The sequence below is a fragment of the Oryctolagus cuniculus genome, chromosome 19, assembly GCF_051225735.1.
Source record: "Oryctolagus cuniculus isolate XC-2025 breed Fujian yellow rabbit chromosome 19, ASM5122573v1, whole genome shotgun sequence".
In the NCBI taxonomy this organism is placed as follows: Eukaryota; Metazoa; Chordata; class Mammalia; order Lagomorpha; family Leporidae; genus Oryctolagus; species Oryctolagus cuniculus.
The window spans coordinates 42680339-42699540 of NC_142885.1; the positions used below are offsets into that span (position 1 = coordinate 42680339).

Consider the following 19202-nt stretch of genomic DNA (forward strand, 5'->3'; position numbering starts at 1 on the left):
ATGGCGCCCCCCTGAAGTCTAACCGGGGAGCAGGAGTGCATATGAAGGGCCAGAGGCGGGAGCAAGGACGTGTCTCTCCGATTCCACCGAGGCCATGTTTGGGGTTGGACTTTTACGCTGAGGCTATAAAGGGGCCCTGGAGGATTTTGGAGCTGATCCGCGGCACCTTCTAGAAAGACTCCAGCCTCCTCCTCCCCCTCCAGGCCGCCTCCCGGGCAGCCTGCACACTCTTCCTTGAAGGTCTGGGGTCCTCACTGCTTTGCTTGCCACCGGCTCTGACCCAGAGGGTCCCCAGCAGCCAGGGCCCCACAGCCCGGGCCCGGGCCTCAGGCTCGCTCAGCCGTCTTTCTGCCGGAAGCTAAGCCCCTCTTCCCAGCTCCCTTGAACTTGACACTGATATGGAGAACCAAGGCAGGGAGTTGGCCAGAAATAGGTGAGCTGGGATTTTTGCCAGTCCTGCATGGTAACCTTATCCCTTCACCTGTCAATCTAATTATGCCCACTTTCCCAGGATGCACCTGTGTCTTATCTGGGTCCAGGACCGAGGAGAAGCCACTATGTCACGTGGAAGTTAAACTCCATGTGGAGGTGCCATAAAAATCCCAGAATGCTTCAGGTAGGCTAAGACCCAACCCCATTTGTTTACCCAATGCAGGCACTGCCCCTACAGACTGATAATGGGGGCGGGGCTCTCTTTTGCCTTTGACCAGGCTCTCGCTGGCCACCCCCGCCTCCAGCCAAGTCTCTGGCCCACTCAGGATGGCTGTCTCTCCATGGGGGGCGGCCCCCCACTCACACATGAATGTGTGTTTTCTCTCTCTCTGTTAAGCAAACCCTGGCACTGTATGAACCTGGAGTAACAATTCAGACACCCTGGGGCCCCCACACCCTGCCAGCTTCCCTCCACCTCACTGAAGCCTGTTCATGTTGTAAGAACCAACGGCCTTTCCCCCAGAAACCATTTTTTTAACAGAGGATGGAGAGCAAGGGGACAGAGGGGAGCCCAGGCGTTGGTCTCCAGCAGGGGGTAAGCAAACTGTGGCTGGAAGGTCAAATCCAGTCCCCCAGTTCTGTAGAGAAGATGCCCCTGGCCACACCCACCACTGCCCTCCTGCGCAGGGCTGCTTTGCCTGCCCCAGGGAGCCGAGCAGTTAGAGCAGAAATTGTGTGGCCTGCAAAGCCCAAGACGCTTAGCGTTTGGCCTCTTCCAGGAAGTCTGCCGGCCCCTGATCTACACTCACACAGCCACCACTGCCGCTCCAGCCTGCAGCCGCTGCCTCGACTCTGTCCGTGTGCAGCTGAGTTGATCCCACGGGGCCAACCTCACCCTTGCCTAGAATGGACCCAGTTGCCCCCCTGGGAGGGTGACTCCCAGCCTCCACCACCACCCCCACTGCACCCAACAGCTCCCCTTCACTGCACAGCTGCGTCGCCTCCTGGGCTCCCTGTCTCGTGGTGGCAACATTGGCCCAGAAATGGGCGCCATCATCTGCCTCTTCCGTCTCTCTCTGAGGTCGTCCCCCTCTCCCTGCCCACAGCCCTGGTCCTAGTTCAGGCCTTGGGCCGCCCCTCAAGGCGATTGACAAAACAAGCCTCCATCCCTCCAGGAGCCCCTCCTTGCAACCCAGCTTTCTTGTGGGGGCAGGAACCGGCCGCCTGCAGCACCTCTGTGGCCATGGAGACGGCCACCCCACCTTCCCCCGACTCTCCCGCCTGGTGGTCCCACGCCAAGGCCTCGGTTGTCCCCACGTAGCCATGCGTCGGGTGCGTGTTGGACCCAAGCCTGCAGGAGTATGACCGAGGGCCAGCACGAACAGAAAAGGAAGCTCTCTCCTTTCTACTTGGGGTTGCCATGGGGTGAAGGCGATGCCTGATGGTGACACCAGCGCGGGGATAGTCAGCCATGCTAGGAAGTCAGGCTCCTGGTGGCCTTGTTGGCTACCTGGATACAGACATGTGTGACACCAGGATCATCCCCAGCCTGTGCAGAATCAATAGATGGATTCCTTTCTTAATTAAGGCAGATGTGGATTGAGTTTCTGACACTTGCAACCCCCCCCCCCAAAAAAAAATTCCCATGTATACATAACGTTCTCCTTCCTCTGCACGCATGCCTTTAGGGGCTCCCCAGCATCCTCAGGGAGAAAGGCCAATTCCCCGGGGCCATCTGGAAGGGGCGTGCGGGCCAGCTGACCCTCCTGCCCTGTGCTCCCTCCTGCCATGGCCTCTGCAGTCCGCGTGTCTGGCTTCCTTCTGAATGCCCGCCTCCCCCTCCCCCAGGTTCCCTCTGCGGGAAAGCTTTGCAGATCCCTCTGAATCTCTGGCGTGGACCCTGGCTGCCCCGGGAAGCTGGCTTCCCCAAGAGGGGACCCTGAGCGCCGTAAGGGCAGGGGCCGTACTTATTTATCTCCCTCAGCACGGAGCAGGAGCACGTGCAACTTTGCTCAGGTGCCGCGATGAGCTCCAGGGATCTGGGCTTTATTTTTAGGAGTCATCGCCGTTACCTCCAAATCTCGCGAGAGTGCGGGGCTGGCGGGGACACCCTCCGTGCAGCCGGAAGCCACAGGAAAAGTAGCCGCCACGGTGCAGGAGCGAGAGGTGTTCAGTTCTGAAAGAGGCCTGGGAGTGCAGGGACTTGTCTAACAGACGGGGGAGCGGTGCTGCAGAGGGCTGGAAGCTGCCGGTCTTGGTTCTGCCCACCAGGCCTGGTCACCCCCAGGGAGTATCCCGGGTGTCAGACAAGGATATCAGGCGGTTGGTTTGGGTGGGGAGTGTGTGATCCGGGAGACTAGGGGCAGACATTGTTTCTCCCCTTTTACAGGGCAGTAGCACCCCAATGCGGTTCTGAGGGAGCCCCCTGCCCCTATTGAATACCCATGAGCTAATGTAGATGGGCTGTCCCTCCACCCGGGCCCGGCCTGCGCCTCAAGCCTTCTGATGTTCCCTGCCTGGAGTTTGCCTCTTGAGCGGTGTCAGAAGCCTGATGAGGTCAGGAACCTCTGTCCAGCAGGGACCACAGCAGATGCACTGAGCGAGAAGAGCCCACCCACTCCTGTCGTCTCTTGGGGACCCCCAGAGCCACCACCCTGGCTCCCCTTCCTTCCACACATGGTTTTCAAATTTCTTGCAAGTGCAGACTTTCATAAACGCTGGTCCTGCTTAAGGAAGCCATGTTTGGTTTCTGTTGTTTAGGACCAAAGACCGGTGTATTTCATAGTCACTTCCACTTTTCCCCATCGGCCCCCCAGCCAATCTGTTCTTACCATCCTTTGGTCCCTGGATGTCCCGTCTTCCTCCCAAAGAGAGAAGTTCAAGGAGACATTGATGGGGGAGATGAGGTCTTGGATGCATACCTGGGGGTGACAAGAGCATAATTTACAAGTCTAATCTCTGCTACAGTCCAGATTAAGTGCGTATCTTGTCTGCATTTTACAAGTGATGTAATTCTAGTAGTTACTTGGCTTAGACTTTGCCAGTACTGAACATGTTTTACAGCTAACAAGTACATGAAAATATATTTCCCTCAGCAGGGTATTCACGTGTTTCTCAGCACAAGGATCATGCCTCAGTCCCAGTTCCAAGGCAGACATCGCTAATCAATCACAGCACTTTTGCCCAATGAGTTCTAGTGGATGCCCACGAATCTTTGTCAAACTGCACTAGGCAGCCATCATCAAAATTTGCTAGAATATTCTAGCATAACTAGACTAACCTAACTCCAGAATATTAGTTTCTTTTAAAAAAGATTTATTTATTTACTGAAAAGGCAGAGTGACAGAGAGAGAGAGAGAGATATTTCCATCTGCTGGTTCACTCCCCAAATGGCTGCAACAGCCAGAGCTGGGGCAGGCTGAAGCCAAGAACCTGGAACTCTATCTATAGAGTCTCCCACGTGGGTGGCAGGGACCCAAGTATGTGGGCCACCATCCACTACTTCCCCAGGTGCATTAGCAGGGAGCAGCCAGGACTCGAACTGGAGCCCAGCAGGAGATGTGGGTGTTGTAAGTGGAGGCTTAACCGCCTGCACCACACTGCTTGCCGGGAACAGGAAGGGTTCTTGGCCTTTTGTTACTGGTGGAGCCTGGCAGTGGCCCCTTGCAGACACTTAACCCTAAGAGGCAGGCATGATCACCCTCGCATTCACGATGAGAGAGAGGCCCAAAAGACGACACAGACATCCTACTGTCTGAACCTTGGAGTATCAAAGGCAAGAGCTGAGGCCAAACGTTCACATTCCCAACCCAAGGGCTTCCCACCAGGCCACACTGCCACCTTCGTGGCAGTGTTTAAAATGTCCAGCTCTTGTAAGGGTGGGGGTGAGGAGCTGAGGGATAGGAACTGGGGGTGGGAACAGGACCAGCCGTGATTCTATCCTTGTTCAAACTGTGTGATGAGCATCAGCTGGTTCATTAAACTTCTTTTTCTACTTTTATAAGCTTGACGTTCCTCATAGTAAAAACATTTAAAACAAACTCCAAAGACCATAGCAGGGAGCTGGATTGGAAGAGGAGCAGCGGGGACTAGAACCGGTGCCCATATGGGATGCTGGCACTGCAGGCCAGGTCTTTAACCCGCTGTGCCACAGCACCGGCCCACAAGCTCCAAAGTTTTCCACCCTGTTCTTATAGCCAGCTTTTTGTGAAAAATTTAAGAGGCAAATGTTTGGTTCAGTGGCTGGGACTCCTGCATCCCATATGGGAGTGCCTGGGTTCGAGTCCCCATTCTGCTTCTGATTCAATTTCCTGCTGGTGTGCACCCTAGGAAGGCAGTGGATGACTCAGCGGCTTGGGTCCCCACCATCCCATGTGGGAGACCTGGATGGAGTTCCTGGCTCCTGGCTTCAGCCTGGCCCAGCTCTGGTTGTTGCAAGCATCTGGGGAGTGAACAAGCAGATGAAAGATCTGTGTGTGTGTGTGTGTGTGTGTGTCTTCCTGTTTCTATTTTTTCAAATAAAAACAAATAAGTTTAAAAAAAGAAAATGGGCAGGTGCTGTGGCATAGCAGATAAAGCTGCCGCCTAAGGCACCAGCATCCCATATAAATAAATAAATCTTATAAAAAATAGAAAATGGGGGGCCAGCGCTGTGGCGTAGCAGGTAAAGCTGGTGCCTGCAGTGCCGGCATCCCGTATGGGCACTGGTTTGAGTCCCGGCTGCTCTACTTCCTATTCAGCTCTCTGCTATGGCCTGGGAAAGCAGTAGTAGAAGGCCCAAGTGCTTGGGCCCCTGCACCCATGTGGGAGACCCGGAAGAAGCTCCTGCCTCCTGGCTTCGGATCGGCACAGCTCCGGCCGTTGTGGCCAACTGGGGAGTGAACCAGCAGATGGAAGACCTCTCTCTCTCTCTCTGCCTCTCCTTCTCTGTGTAACTCTGACTTTCAAGTTAAATAAATAAAATAGAAAATGGAAAAATTATACCTCTGAATAAATGATCATTTAAAAATAAATATTTTAGAGACCATAAGAATGGGATTTCAGTCTCATTTTTAAAAGATTTATTTATTTATTTATTTGAAAGTCAGAACTAGAGAGAGAGAGAGAGAGACAGACAGACAGACAGACAGAGATATACAGGTTCACTCCCCAAATGACTGCAATGGCCAGGGCTGGACCAGACCAAAGCCAGGAGCCAGGAGCTTCATCCAGGTCTCTCACATGGGTGCAGGGGCCCAAGCATTCGGGCCACCTTCTGCTGCCCTCCCAGGCACATCAGCAGGGAGCTGGAACTGAAGTGGAGCAGCCGGGACTTGAACTGGTGCCACATGGGATGTTGGCATTTCAGGTGGTGGCTTGACCCACTGTGACACAACGCCGGCCCCCTTCTGTCCCATTTGTATACAGGATTGCTATAGTCAAACCAAATCTGGGTATTTCAGCAGTTTAACATTAAAAAAAAAGTCTCAGGGGAGGGCATTTAGTGCAGCAATTAAGACTCCACTAGGGACACCTGCGTCCAACATCAGAGAGCTGGGTTCAAGTCCCGGCTCCGGTTCCAATTCCAGCCCCTACTTAAATGAACCCTAGGAGGCAGCAGTGATGGCTCAAGTCTTTGGGTCCCTGTCACTCACAAGGGGGACCTGGATGAAGTTCCAGGCTCCTGGCTTTGGCCTGGCCCAGCCTTGGCTGTTACAAATACTTGGAGAGTGACCCAGAGAATGGAAAATAGATATATTCTCTCTCTCTCTCTCTCTCTCTCTCTTTTTCTGCCTCTCCTAGAAGTAAGTTTTTAAAAATTCCTCTTTGTTTATTTTTTATTTTATTTGAAAGGCAGAGAGAGGCAGAGACAAAAAAAACAGACAGAGATGGGCAGAGAGAAATCTTGTATATGCTGGTTCATTTCTCAAATGCCTGCAATAGCTAGGGCTGGGCCAGGCCAAAGCCAGGAGCCTGGAACTCAATCCAGGTCTCTCACCTGGGTGACACGGACTGAAGTACTTGAGCCATCATCTTCTGCCTCCCATGGTGCATTAGCTGGAAGCTGGGTTGTCAGTGGAGCCAGGACTGGAGCCCAATCACTCTAATATGGGACATGGGCACCCCATGTGGTGTCTTAACCACTGAGCCAAACTTCCACCACAAACAAGGAGTTTTTAAAAATAATAACGGAGCCGGCGCCGCGGCTCACTAGGCTAATCCTCCGCCTAGCGGCGCCGGCACACCGGGTTCTAGTCCCGGTCGGGGCGCCGGATTCTGTCCCGGTTGCCCCTCTTCCAGGCCAGCCCTCTGCTGTGGCCAGGGAGTGCAGTGGAGGATGGCCCAGGTGCTTGGGCCCTGCACCCCATGGGAGACCAGGAAAAGCACCTGGCTCCTGGCTCCTGCCATCGGATCAGCGCGGTGCGCCGGCCGCAGCGCGCCGGCCGCGGCGGCCATTGGAGGGTGAACCAATGGCAAAGGAAGACCTTTCTCTCTGTGTCTCTCTCTCACTGTCCACTCTGCCTGTCACAAAAAAAAAAAAAAAAAAAAAAAAAAAAAAAAAAATAACGGGGGCCAGCGCTGTGGCATAGCGGGTAAAGCCACCGCCTGCAGTGCTGGCATCCCATATGGGTGCCGGTTTGAGTCCCAGCTGCTCCACTTCCCATCCAGCTCTCTGCTATGGCCTGGGAAAGCAGCAGCAGATGGCCCAAGCCCTTGGGCCCCTGCACCTGCCTAGGAGACCCAGAAGAAGCTCCTGGCTCCTGGCTTCGGATGGGTGCAGCTCCGTCCTTTGTGGCCAATTGGGGAGTGAAGCAGCAGATGAAGACCTCTCTCTGCCTCTCTGTCTCTCTCTGTGTAACTCTGACTTTCAAATAAATAAATAAATTTTTAAAAAAATCTAGGAGGAAATAGGCTAAGGGAGTGATTACTACCATTGCTCAGCAGAGGAAATGGTAGTGCAGCAGTCACAGCCTCTGGCACCCGCTGGCCAGTGACAGGGCCGGGCCTGCACCTGCTGCTACCCCCTGCTGCGGCTAGCTCGCCCGCCCCTTCCAGAGCATCAGCGCTGGCTCCCTCACCGGAAAGTGAAACCAGAAGTCAGTGCAGGACTGGACTTGTGTGACAGTTGTGTTTCCGCTGAGCTCATGTCTCCCTCCTGGGAACAGCCCCCGGCTCCTGGTCCGATGGCCATCCAACTGCAGGGTGTACATGAGGTTGGCCACCAGAGGACCTGGGCAGTGAGAGAGGCAGGCGTTGAATGGCGGGGACGCGGGACCGGGGCAGGTGGCTGCTCTTGTTGGGGGGGGGCAGCAGGACAGCACTGACCTTGGAAGTGAGAGGTGAGGGACTTGACCTGGAAACAGACTGTGATGTTAACGCCTTCCTTCTTCTTGTGATTGGCTGAGTAGGAGCATTCCACCTCGTGCACCGGGATCTCGGGCGGGGAGAAGCGCATCAGGGTGATGATATCCACCACGGGCCGGGAGCTGCAGGGTGGAAAACAACCCAGTGTCCCCCTGGCTCAGCCGCACACCCCTCGTCAGACCTGGGGCTCCGTCTGAGGGTCTGGGGTCCCTCTTCCCTCAAGCAGACCGCAGCATCCCAGGCTTCTCTCAATGATGATATTCAGCTAGGGCTCCCCAGTTCACTCCAGCACCTCCTGATCTAGTTTCCATTAAGATGCATGAGCTTTTTAAAGCAGGCGCTGTGGTGTCGTGGATTAAGCCAGTGCCTGCAGTGCCAGCAGCCCCTATGGGCACCTGGGTTGAGTCTTAGCTGCTCCACTTCCAACTCTGTTCCCTGCTAATGCACCTGGGGAAGCAGCGGAAGATGGTCCAAGTGCTTGGGCCTCTGTACCCACGTGAGAGACCTGGAGGAAGCTCCTGGCTCCTGGCTTTGACCCAATCCTGGCTGTTGCAGCCATTTGGGAAGTAAACCAGTAGATGAAATCCATTCTCTCTCTCTCTCTCTCTCTCTCTCCCACCCTGTTATTCTGCCTTTCAAATAAATAAAACTTTTAAAGAAAAGATATGTGAGCTTTTAGAACCAGAAATCATTGGGCTACTTCCATGCTTATAACCTTTCAAGGATGCTACATGATTTTTAGAATAAAATCCAAGCTCTTTATTATCCATGCTGGGTTGCAGGTTGCCAGTTCTTCAGTCTTCCTACCACATTCCAGCCATGCTGGCCTTATTTTGTGTTAAACTTTTTTTAAAAAGATTTATTTATTTATTTGAAAGTCCGAGGTACACAGAGAGAGGAGAGGCAGAGAGAGGTCTTCCATCTAATGGTTCACTCCCCAGTTGGCCGCAACGGCAGGAGCTGGGCTGATCCAAAGCTAGGAGCTTCTTCCAGGTCTCCCACGTGGGTACAGGGGCCCAAGGACTTGGGCCATCCTCTACTGCTTTCCCAGGCCACAGCAGAGAGCTGGATCAGAAGAGGAGCAGTCAGGACTAGAACCGGCGCCCATATGGGATGCTGGCGCTTGAGGCCAGAGCGTTAACCCACTGTGCTGGCCCCTCGCTCTCATCTTTCAAGCCCCAGCTCACAGCCCTCTCCTGCAGAGGCCCTTCTTGGCTGGTCTACCCCATGGCAGGTCTCTGCCTTCACAGCACTCACCAGTTTGCACTTGGGCTCCTGCACCTGCGTGGGAAACGCCTGGCCCAGCCCTGGCCGGTGTGGGTATTTGGGGAATGAACCAGCAGACTGAAGATCTCTCTCCTTCCCTTCTCCTCTCCCTCCCTCTCTCCCCCACCCCATCCTGCTTTTCAAAAAATTCACAGAAAAAAAGACATAAAACCTTTCTAAGAAGAGGAGCTGCCTCGCAGGGTCACAGGGTCGGGACACAGCTGGGCGGGCGCCCAGCTCCCACGGGCAGGATCAGGGCTGCGCTAACGGGACGTGCAGGCGCCCCCTCTCACCTGAGCACCAACACCTGGCCCTCGGCCCCCACAGCCACATCGGCCAGGCCGTCGCCTCCGAGGTCTTTCACCCCGTGGATGGAGCGTCCGAACCACCGAATTCCTGAGAACACCTTGGTCCCGTCTATGCGCTGGGGAGGAACAGAGAGGCGGGAGGGAGGGACCGGTCAGGTGGGGGCTGGGCTCCGAGGCTTCCAGGTGCCTGGGGGCGGGGCTTGATTGGCAGCTGGGGTGCCTCACCTGACTGGGCTGCGGGCTGAGCCCACCCTGCTGCCCACTGAAGATGTACACAGCCCCCTGCCCCTCCAGGGGGGCTCCCACGGCCACGTCCGTCAGCGCGTCTCCGTTGAGGTCCGCCAGGGCGGTAATGGCTGCTCCAAACCGCCCAAGGGGGTAGCCGGGATCTCCGTGCAGCTCTGAGACCATCTCGAACCCCAGCTGGGAAGGTGCAGGGAGACGGGTCCCACCTTGCACCCTCAGCAGGCGTCTCCCGGAACCAGACGGGCCCCTCGGGCTAACCTCCGTGTGCCCAGTGTGACCTGGCGGTCTGGGAAGGGCTGAGCCCGTGGGTCCTCAGGAAGTGCCCGGGAGGACCGGAGGACGCTCGGCCTGGGCCTCGCCTGCCGCGTCCCCCAGCTCGCACCAGCTCGCGCCCGGTTGTGCTCAACGCTTGCTTGCTCGCCGCGGGACCGGGACTCTTCTCCCTCCGCCCTCGCCCTCCGCTCGGGGCCCTGGGTCCCACCTGCTTCCTCTGGTAGAGGAACACGCGGCCTCCTCTCTGCTCCCCGTAGAAGAGCGGGGCCCCCACCAGCAGCAGCTCTGTCTCCCCGTCTTGGTCCGTGTCAATGCCACAGAGCTCCCCACCAAAATAAGAGCCGATCTATAGAGAGAGGAAGATGTTTGAGGGAGAGGCGCGGGACAGCAAGGTTGGGAGGACACCTGCCCCTTCCTGGCAGCCCTCAAGTCCAGGTTCAAGTCCTGCCTCCACCCTTGCAGCCTGCACGAATCAGGCAAGGTGGGCTGTTCGAGGGTGGGTTGCTTAAGCTGGAGAGTGGAGAGGACAGGGGTGACCCCAGAAGGTTCCACACAAAGCAATGAGAGACAATGGTGTTTGGCAGGGGCCGGTGGGTGTTCCAAGGACACAGGGGCGTGGCTCCTGTCCTGCAGGTGCGCCCCCACCCCTGCGCCGCCGTGCTCACCTGGGTCCCGTCTATTTTCTGGACCTGGCTCCAGGGTCCTCCACCCTCTTGCTTTTGAAAGAGCAGCACCTGCCCCACATGCTGGTATCGGGGGGCTCCAGCCGCCAGCAGCGATGTGTGTCCCTGGGAGGGCAGCCAGGTCACTGTGTAACCTGAGGGGATGGAGAGAGTGGGCCTCTGAGTCGGAAGCACAAGGGTGGACTGTGTGTTACTGATGGTAACAGCGGGGAGAGCAGCGGGGCTGGGAAGCTGGGTTAGCAGTGAGGATGCATGGGGCAGCTTGCCACCTGCTCCCAGACAGGCAGCCACGTGCTCTGAGCAGCGCAGACCCTGCCTTCCCGGCCCCCTGGCTGCACTGCTCAGATGTGGACCCCTCGCACACCAACCACAGCACTCACAGGGCACCATCCTGAAGCTCAACCCTCATGAGGATTGCTGAGAGATCCTCCATCTGCTGGTTCCCTCCCCAGATGCCTCCAAAAGCTGGGGCTGAGCCAGGCTGAAGCCGGGAGTCCAGGACTCGATCCAGGACTCCCATGGAGGTGCATGGACCCAAGGACTTGAGCTGCTGCCTCCCAGGGTGTGCATTAGCAGAGAGCGGACTAGCAGGGGCTGGCGCTGTAGTGTAGTAGGCTAAGCGGTGCTGGCATCCCACATGGGCACCAGTTCGAGTCCTGGCTGCTCCTCTTTCAATCCAGTTCTCTGCTGTGGCCTGGGAAGGCAGTGGAGGATGGCCCAAGTGCTTGGGCCCTGCACCCGCATGGGAGACCAGGAGGAAGCACCTGGCTCCTGGCTTTGGATCAGCACGGTGCACCGGCCGCAGCGCGCCAGCCATGGCGGCCATTGGAGGGTGAACCAACGGCAAAAGGAAGACCTTTCTCTCTCTCTCTCTCTCTCTCTCTCTCTCTCACTATCCATTCTGCCTGTCAAAAAAATATCCTGCCTCCACCTGGTTTCCAGCTTCCTACTCACCAGCACCCTGGGATGCAGGCAGCCGGAGGCTTAAGTAGATGAGTCCCTGCACCTGTGAGAGAGACCTGGCGGGAGTTCTGGGCTCCCAACTCTGGTCTGGCCCAGCGCCAGCTGTCATGGGCGTTTGGAGGGTCAGCCGGCAGACAGGATGTCTTTGTGTCTCTCTGCTTTTTAAATGGAGAAAATAGAAAATGGGTAGCCTGGCAGTTAGGCTGCCCAGGTCCCACTCCCATAGCAGAGTGCTCGGGTTTGATATTCAGCTCGGACTCCTGACTTTGTTGCTTTTCAATGCAGACTCTGGGGGGCCAGTGGTCCCGTGGTTGGGTTCCTGCTGTTCATACGGGAGACTTGGATTAGTGTCTGGATCCCTGCTTCAGCGTGGGCTAGCCCTGGGCATTGTGGGCATCTGGTGAGTGAACCAGAGGATGGGAGGTTTCTCTCTCTCTCTCTCTCTCTCTCTCTCTCTCTCTGTCCCAGACTCCTGCAGTGAGATCATACCCTGAGTATGTGACCATGAACTAGACAGCTACAACCTCAGTGTACAAGGATGAGCCCCCTGCACCCAAGAATGGCATCAGCTGCAATGGGAAAGCATCCACAGTTGCACAGGCCGTGTCTCCAACAGTGCCCCCATGTGGCAGAGAGAAGCAACAGCAACAGAAGGTTGACCAGACTCTCCCTCCATTGTGCACCTGCAGGGCCCGCCTCCCATATGAGCACCGGTTTGAGTCCCAGCTGCTCCACTTCCCATCCAGCTCCCTGCTAATCTATATGGAAAACCATCAGAAGATGGCCTGCGTGCCACTTGCACGAGAGACCCGGATGGAATTCCAAGCTCTTGGCTTCAGTCATTGTGGCCATCTGGGGAATGAACCAGCAGATGGAAGATCTCTTTCTCTGTCTCTCTCTCCCTCTCTCTGTGTGTCTGCCTCTCAGATAAATACACATATCTGCTTTTTAAAGAGTTATCCAGCCACCAAAAACATATATATACCTGGGGTTTATTTATAGAGGGGGCTGAGTGGTGACAGAGAGGCCACTGTCATTGAAAGCAGGGTATTAGTCACTTTCCCAGCAGCAGGAGGCATGGCATCCCACGCAGGGCCAGGTGGGGAAGCCCCGGGGCAGCGAAGAAGCAGAAGGAGCCAGGGGTGCGTTGGGCGCGCGCTTTTATGTGGGTCCGTGGGCCGGACGTGGAGGTAAGGCGGGCAAGTCTGAGCAAGCTTAGGATTGGGTGGTTTGAATCATTGTGGCTACAGCAGAGGCTTTCAACTGGCTGGAACCTGACCCTGGGGTGACATCGGGCAGAGGGGAATGTCGGCCTGCTGTGCAAGTCAGAAGAGGGAGGCGGTTGGCCTGGGGCTCTGGGCTGGCTGCCGCGCACAGGAAGGCTGCTAGAAACATAGGTGCTAAGTTTGTTCATGTGGGTTGCTTAATTGTCTTCATTATTGCTTTGAAAGCCAGCCCCAGCTACTGTCTGGTTCCAAAAAGCCAGAAGACCCCAGAGGAAAACAGCAATCTCACCCAAATATCCTGATTTTGCTTCTGGGGTCAGAGGTGCATTGCCAACAAACGTAGCATCCTGGAAGTCTTCCTTCAGGTCGAGAAAGCCCCCAGCCCAGTCCTTGGCTCCAACCGCCCCCACGGCTGCATGGCCCTGCCCAGGGAAGATGGCAGAGTCAGGATCTTTGCAGGGGAGCGGGGCGGGGTGGGGGTGTGGGAGGGAATGGCAGGTGCATTCCCATTGCACATCCTCAGCCTGCGGCTCCAGGCGCTCACGCACCCTGCTGAGGTCAGCGCTGATCCCGCTGGAAGACAGCTCCATATTGAAGGAAGTCAGGTCTTGCTTGCTTGTGCCTAAGGGACAAGGGATGGGAGAACGGGGCTAAGATTCAGGAAGCCCCCAAAACAGAGATGCTGGGTAGGCATTGCGGCACAGCAGCCGGTGGCCCACATCAGTGTTGGACCTCCAATGCCAATCCAGCTTCCTGCTAATGGGCCTAGGAGGCAACAGCTGGGCCCCTGCTACCCACAGGAGTTCCTGGCTCCTGGCTTCAGCCTGGCTCAACACTGGCTATTGCGCGCATTTGGGGAGTGAACCAGCGAATGGAAGAGATCTCCGTCTCTCCCTCACTCTCTGTTGCTTTGCCTTAACTATATCTCGAATATCCCTCGGGGCCGATGCTGTGGAGTAAGCGGGTGAGGCCACCGCCTGGAGTGCTGGCATCCCATATGGATGCCAGCTGCTCCACTTCCAATCCAGCTCTCTGCTGTGGCCTGGAAAAGCAGCGGAAGATGGCCCAAGTGCTTGGGCCCCTGCACCCATGTGGGAGACTAGGAAGAAGCTCCTGGCTCCTGGCTTCGGACTGGTGTAGCTCTGGCCATTCCGGCCAATTGGGGAGTGAACCAGTGGGTGGAAGACCTCTCTCTCTCTCTCTCTCTCTCTCTCTCTCTCTCACACACACACACACACACACTTTCAAATAAATAAATACATCTTTAAATAAAAGGGGGAGGGGCATCAGAGAGGGGTGTGGCCTGCTGAAGTCCCTCGGTGCGAGGCAGAGTGGGTCCCCGCGCAGGCTGCCCTGGCTCCATGGCCAATGCCACCACGCTTCTTCCGCTGAACCACACACCCAGGCTGTGTCATGGCAAAACGGCCCATGGGAATCCCACATCTTCCAGCAGATGCGGCTTCCGGGAAACACCTTTCCACTCGCAGCCCGCCATCTGCTAACTGCCATCAACCTCCTACCATTCCAGGGCGAGGCAGAGGGCCCGGGAGACCCTCACGCTTGGGCTCTGCCAGCGCGCCCATCTCAAGCGGGGCCGCCGAGAAGTGAAACTGAGAGAGAGCTGAGCAAGAGGAGAAAGAAGCGAAAGTCTCCTGTAGGCTCAGGTGAAGCCATCAAGCCGCAGGTCAGCTCTGGGCCCCGCCCTGAGCCAGGCCGACTCCGAGGGGGAGATGGAATTTCGGGGAAAAATACCAGCGGCCGTGCCTACTTCAGTGTCTCCTCAATTCCTCTGAGGAGAGCTTCTAGCACAGGTCCAGTTCTCACTTAGGGCTCATTGTTGTTGGGGGGTGGGATATCAAGATCTTCCATCGGCTGGTTCACTCCCCAAATGGCTGCAATGCTTGGGGCTGACCCAGGCCAAAGCCAGGGGGCCAGAACTCCATCCGGGTCTCCCAGAGGGCCGTCCTCTGCTGCTTTCCCAGGCTCATTAGCAGGAAGCTGGATCAGAAGTGGAGCAGCCAGGACTCAAAACAACACTCTAATATGGGATGCTGGTGTAGAAGTGGCAGCTTAACCTGCCATGCACACTACCAACCCTTATTATTATTATTATTAAAGATTTATTAATTTATTTGAGAGGCAGAGTTACAGACAGAGGAGGGAGAGACAGAGAGAGAAATCTTGAATCTGTTGGTTCACTCCCCAAATGGCCGCAAAGGCTGGAGCTAGGCTGATCTGAAGCCAGGAGCCAGGAGCTTCTTCTGAGTCTCCCACGTGGGTGCAAGGGCCCAAGGACTTGGGCCATCCTCCACTGCTTTCCCAGGTGTGCTAGCAGGGAGTGGAGCAGCTGGGACTCAAACTGGTGCCCTTATGGGATGCCAGTGCTACAGGCGGAGGCTGAGCCTACCATGCCACAGTGCTGGCTCCACTCCTATTGTTATTAAAGATTTATTTATTTGAAAGGCAGAGATACAGAGACAGACAGACACACACACACACACACACTCCCTGACACAGATCTTTCAGCATCTAGTTCACTCCCCGAATGGCTGCAATGCTCAAGGCTGGGCCAGGCCAACGCCAGGAAGCCTGGAACCCAATCCAGGTCTCCCACGTGGGTGGCAGGGGCCCGAGCACTTGGCCATCACTGCTGCCTCCCAGGCGCATTAGCAGGAAGCTGGATCAGAAGCAGAGCCGCTCAAATTGGCGCCCATATGGGACGAGGTATCCCAAGTGACAGCTTCACCCCAGTGCCAGGACACCTGGCCCACTGCTCATTCGTCCTATTAATCCATGCGTTCTAGATTATTCGGGGGGGGGGGGGAGGACGGGGGCTGTGCTCCTATCCACTGGTTCACTTCCCAAACACCTGTGATGCGTGAGGTCTCAGGAACTTAACCCAGGACTCCCGCAGGAGTGGCTGCATTCCCGACCACCTCGACCACCTCGACAGGAAGCTGGAGTTCGGAGCCAAGACGCAGAGCTGGTGCCCTGCTGTGAGGGCATCAGCCCCGCTCCCTGTGGGGCGAGCTTCTGAGTCCGCGCGTGCCGCGTGCCGGGGGCGGCCACTCACCCTCGATGACGTAGATCTTCCTCTGCAGCTCGGTGAACAGATCCTTGAGCTTCTCGAATGTGTCCATGATCTTCACAAACTCCTCCGTGGGCTTGGAGGCGAACTTGTGGAGCGTCTCCTGGCTCTCCTTGGTTCGGAAGTGCCTGCCGATCTGCATGGGAGTGAAGGGCGCGTGACTGGCAACTCCCCTCCCCACCCCCACCCACCCACCGCCCCCAGCCTCACGCCGGTTCTTCATTATTTTCTCCAGAAAAAAAGGATCCCGGGGTTCGAGAACAGGAGGGGTAAGGTGAGACAGGAGACGCAATGGGCCTGGGCCCCTACCCCAATGATGTAGCGGATGATGTCCTGGGCGGCCTCGATGCTGCCTTTGTCAGTGGCTTCCCCATCTGTGATGATAATGAGCACCTTGGTGGCGTCTGGCCGGGCCCCCAGCTCTGGCTGAAACACCTCTGTCCTGTGTCCGGGAAGAGAGGCTGTGAGTGACTTCCCCAACCAGGCCTGGAGGTCTCCCCACCCCTCTCATCATGATTTACTTGTAAAGAGTTATTTTATCTATTTGAAAGGTAATGTGTTAGAGAGAGAGGAGAGAGAGAGAAGAGAGGAGAGAGAGAGAGAGAGGAGAGAGGGGAGAGGGGGGAGAGGGGAGAGGGGAGAGGGGGGAGAGGGGAGAGGGGAGAGGGGAGAGGGGGGAGAGGGGAGAGGGGAGAGAGGAGAGGGGGGAGAGGGGAGAGGGGAGAGGGGGGAGAGGGGAGAGGGGAGAGGGGGGAGAGGGGAGAGGGGGGAGAGGGGAGAGGGGAGAGAGGTTAGAGGGGAGAGGGGAGAGGGGAGGGGGGAGGGGGGAGGGGGGAGAGGGGACAGAGGGGACAGGGGAGAGAGGGGAGAGGGGAGAGGGGGGAGAGGGGAGAGGAGAGAGGGGAGAGGAGAGAGGGGAGAGGGGAGAGGGGGGAGGGGGAGAGAGGATAGAGGGGAGAGGAGAGAGGGGACAGGGGAGAGAGGGGAGAGGGGAGAGGGGGGAGAGGGGAGAGGAGAGAGGGGAGAGGGGAGAGGGGGGAGGGGGAGAGAGGAGAGAGGGGAGAGGAGAGAGGGGAGAGGGGAGAGGGGGGAGGGGGAGAGAGGATAGAGGGGAGAGGGGAGAGAGGAGGGGGGGGAGAGAGGATAGAGGGGAGAGGGAGAGAGGAGGGGGGGGAGAGGGGAGAGAGGATAGGGGAGAGAGGGGAGGGGGGAAGAGGGGAGAGGAGAGAGAGGTTAGAGGGGAGAGGGGAGAGAGGGGAGAGGGGGGAGAGGGGAGAGGGGAGAGGGGAGAGAGGTTAGAGGGGAGAGGGGAGAGGGGAGAGGGGATAGAGGGGAGAGGGGAGGGGGAGAGAGGGGAGAGGAGAGAGAGGTTAGAGGGGAGAGGGGAGAGAGGAGAGAGGGGAGAGGGGAGAGGGGAGAGGGGAGAGGGGGGAGAGGAGGGAGAGAGAAAGAGACTGAGGAATTTTCCATCTACTGGGTCACTCCCCAAATGGTTGCACCGGCCAGGGCTGGGCCAGGCTGAAGCTGGAAGCCAGGAGCTCCATCCGGGTCTCCCACATGAGTGGCAGGGACTCGAGTACCTAAGTCATCACCTGCTGCTTTCCCAAGTGCATTAGCAGGAAGCTGGATTGGAAGTGGAGCAGCCGGGACTTGAACCGTCCTCTGATGTGGCCTGCTGGCATGGCAGGTGGCAACTTAACCCACTGAGCCACAACGTTGGCCCCAAGGTTTGCACGGCTCCCCCTGGAACAGCAGCTCTGTGCAAAGTGTCTAACCTGTGAACGGCTGCTATCAAGGCCTCTGGCTCTGGTTGGGGCGGAAAAGGCTGCCTCAGCCTCCGAGCACGTGGACATGGGCCTGTTGTGGTCCTGTTCACAGAGCTCCCCGTGGTAAAGCCGGCACTCTTCTGGGCTCAGCTTGCCTCTCTGCTCCCTCCCTTGTGCCCCTACAGTCGAATATCAAACCTGCAGCCAGAGGGAGTTTTTAAAAAGCACAAATTAGTTGGGACCAGGCACTGTGGGGTGGTGGGTGAAGCCGCTACCTGCGGTGCTGGTGTCCCATGTGGGCGCCAATTCATGTCCTGGTTGCTCCACTTCCTATCCAGCTCCCTGTTCATGTGCCTGGGAGGGCAGCGGAGGATGGCCCAAGTGCTTGGGCCCCTGCATGGGAGACCCGGAGGAGGCTCCTGGCTCCTGGTTTCAGCCTAGGCCAGCACTGGCCATTGCAGGCTTCTGGGGAGTGAACCAGTGGATGGAAGACTCTCTCTCTCTCTCTCTCTCTCTGTCCCTCTGTTTTCCAAGTAGATGAAAATAAATAAATACTTAAACAAATGAACTAGAGAAGGATTCCTTCTAAGACCCCTGCCCAGAGAAGCAGGACCCAGAATCCACATTTGTGCCGTGGGTTCCTACGTGACAAAGTAAGTCTAGGTCATAGCCGGGTAGATCCCTGGACACTTAACCAAGGCTCAGCCAATCCAATTTTCTCTCCTGAAAACCGACATTCGGGTTGTTCTGCTGAGCTGAGGGACTGAGGCTGCCATTAGTGACCATGTACACACCACAGTCGCCTACGGGACTAGAACAACGTGGACATGAGGCAGCCAACAAGCTAGGAGAAGAGCTGGGAGCACACGTGGAGCCTTGTCAAGGTGCATCGTGTGTGTGTGTTGATGCAAACTTACACATGCGTGGTAAAGAAACGGGAATGAGAAAACAAACAGTGAAACAGTGCAGGAGACCCTTGCTGCCATTTCGCTCAGTTTGAGTGTCCAGGAGGGCCATGTGCTGAGGGATGCACCCTCTTAGTTTCAACTTGATCTCAGCTCCTTTCATGTTAAAGATGGCGCTGTGTGTAGTGGGTAAAGCCTTTGCCTGCAGCACCGGCATCCCATATGGGCGCTGGTTCAAAACCCAGCTGCTCCACTTCCGATCCAGCTCTCTGCTATGGCCTGGAAAAGCAGTAGAAGATGGCCCAAGTCCTTGGGTCCCTGCACCCACATAGGAAGACCCAGAGGAAGCTCCTTGCTCCTGGCTTCGGATTGGCACAGCTCCGGCTGTTGTGGCTAATTGGGGAATGAATCAGCAGATGGAAGACCTCTCTCTCTCTCTCTCTCTCTCTCTCTCTCTCTCTCTGCCTCTCTCTCTCTGTGTACCTCTGACTTTCAAATAAATAAATAAATCTTTAAAGGCAGCATGTCAGAACGTGCAAGAGGGCCACTCAGCACAACCCCACCATTTCATCCAGGCCTACACGTTCATGAAGCACTCAGCCAGCTCTGGGGGAGGGGGCGGGGGAGGAGAGCTCTACATTGCATTTAGGAACTCAGGGTATGGTAGTTTCCATTGTGGGACTTGAGTATTTAGGAATTTTA

The 19202-nt window shown here is 56.6% G+C and overlaps 1 protein-coding gene across 3 annotated transcripts in view; it reads right to left on the minus strand.

Moving 5' to 3' along the window:
• The window catches only part of ITGAL (integrin subunit alpha L), a 68920-nt gene that overhangs the window by 14291 nt on the left and 35427 nt on the right, over positions 1–19202 (minus strand). For all 3 annotated transcript variants that reach the window (XR_016225871.1, XM_017337750.4, XM_089321174.1), the window contains exons 9-19: positions 16139–16271; positions 15815–15965; positions 13290–13363; positions 13031–13163; positions 10535–10686; positions 10078–10215; positions 9576–9773; positions 9336–9466; positions 7738–7898; positions 7491–7642; positions 3264–3353 (exon numbers count right to left, since the gene is read on the minus strand). Coding sequence is in view for 2 of the 3 variants with exons in the window: in XM_017337750.4 (XP_017193239.4) it covers positions 3264–3353; positions 7491–7642; positions 7738–7898; positions 9336–9466; positions 9576–9773; positions 10078–10215; positions 10535–10686; positions 13031–13163; positions 13290–13363; positions 15815–15965; positions 16139–16271 (1513 nt within the window). In the remaining variant the exon portion in view is untranslated. The remainder of the gene's footprint in view (positions 1–3263; positions 3354–7490; positions 7643–7737; positions 7899–9335; positions 9467–9575; positions 9774–10077; positions 10216–10534; positions 10687–13030; positions 13164–13289; positions 13364–15814; positions 15966–16138; positions 16272–19202) is intronic.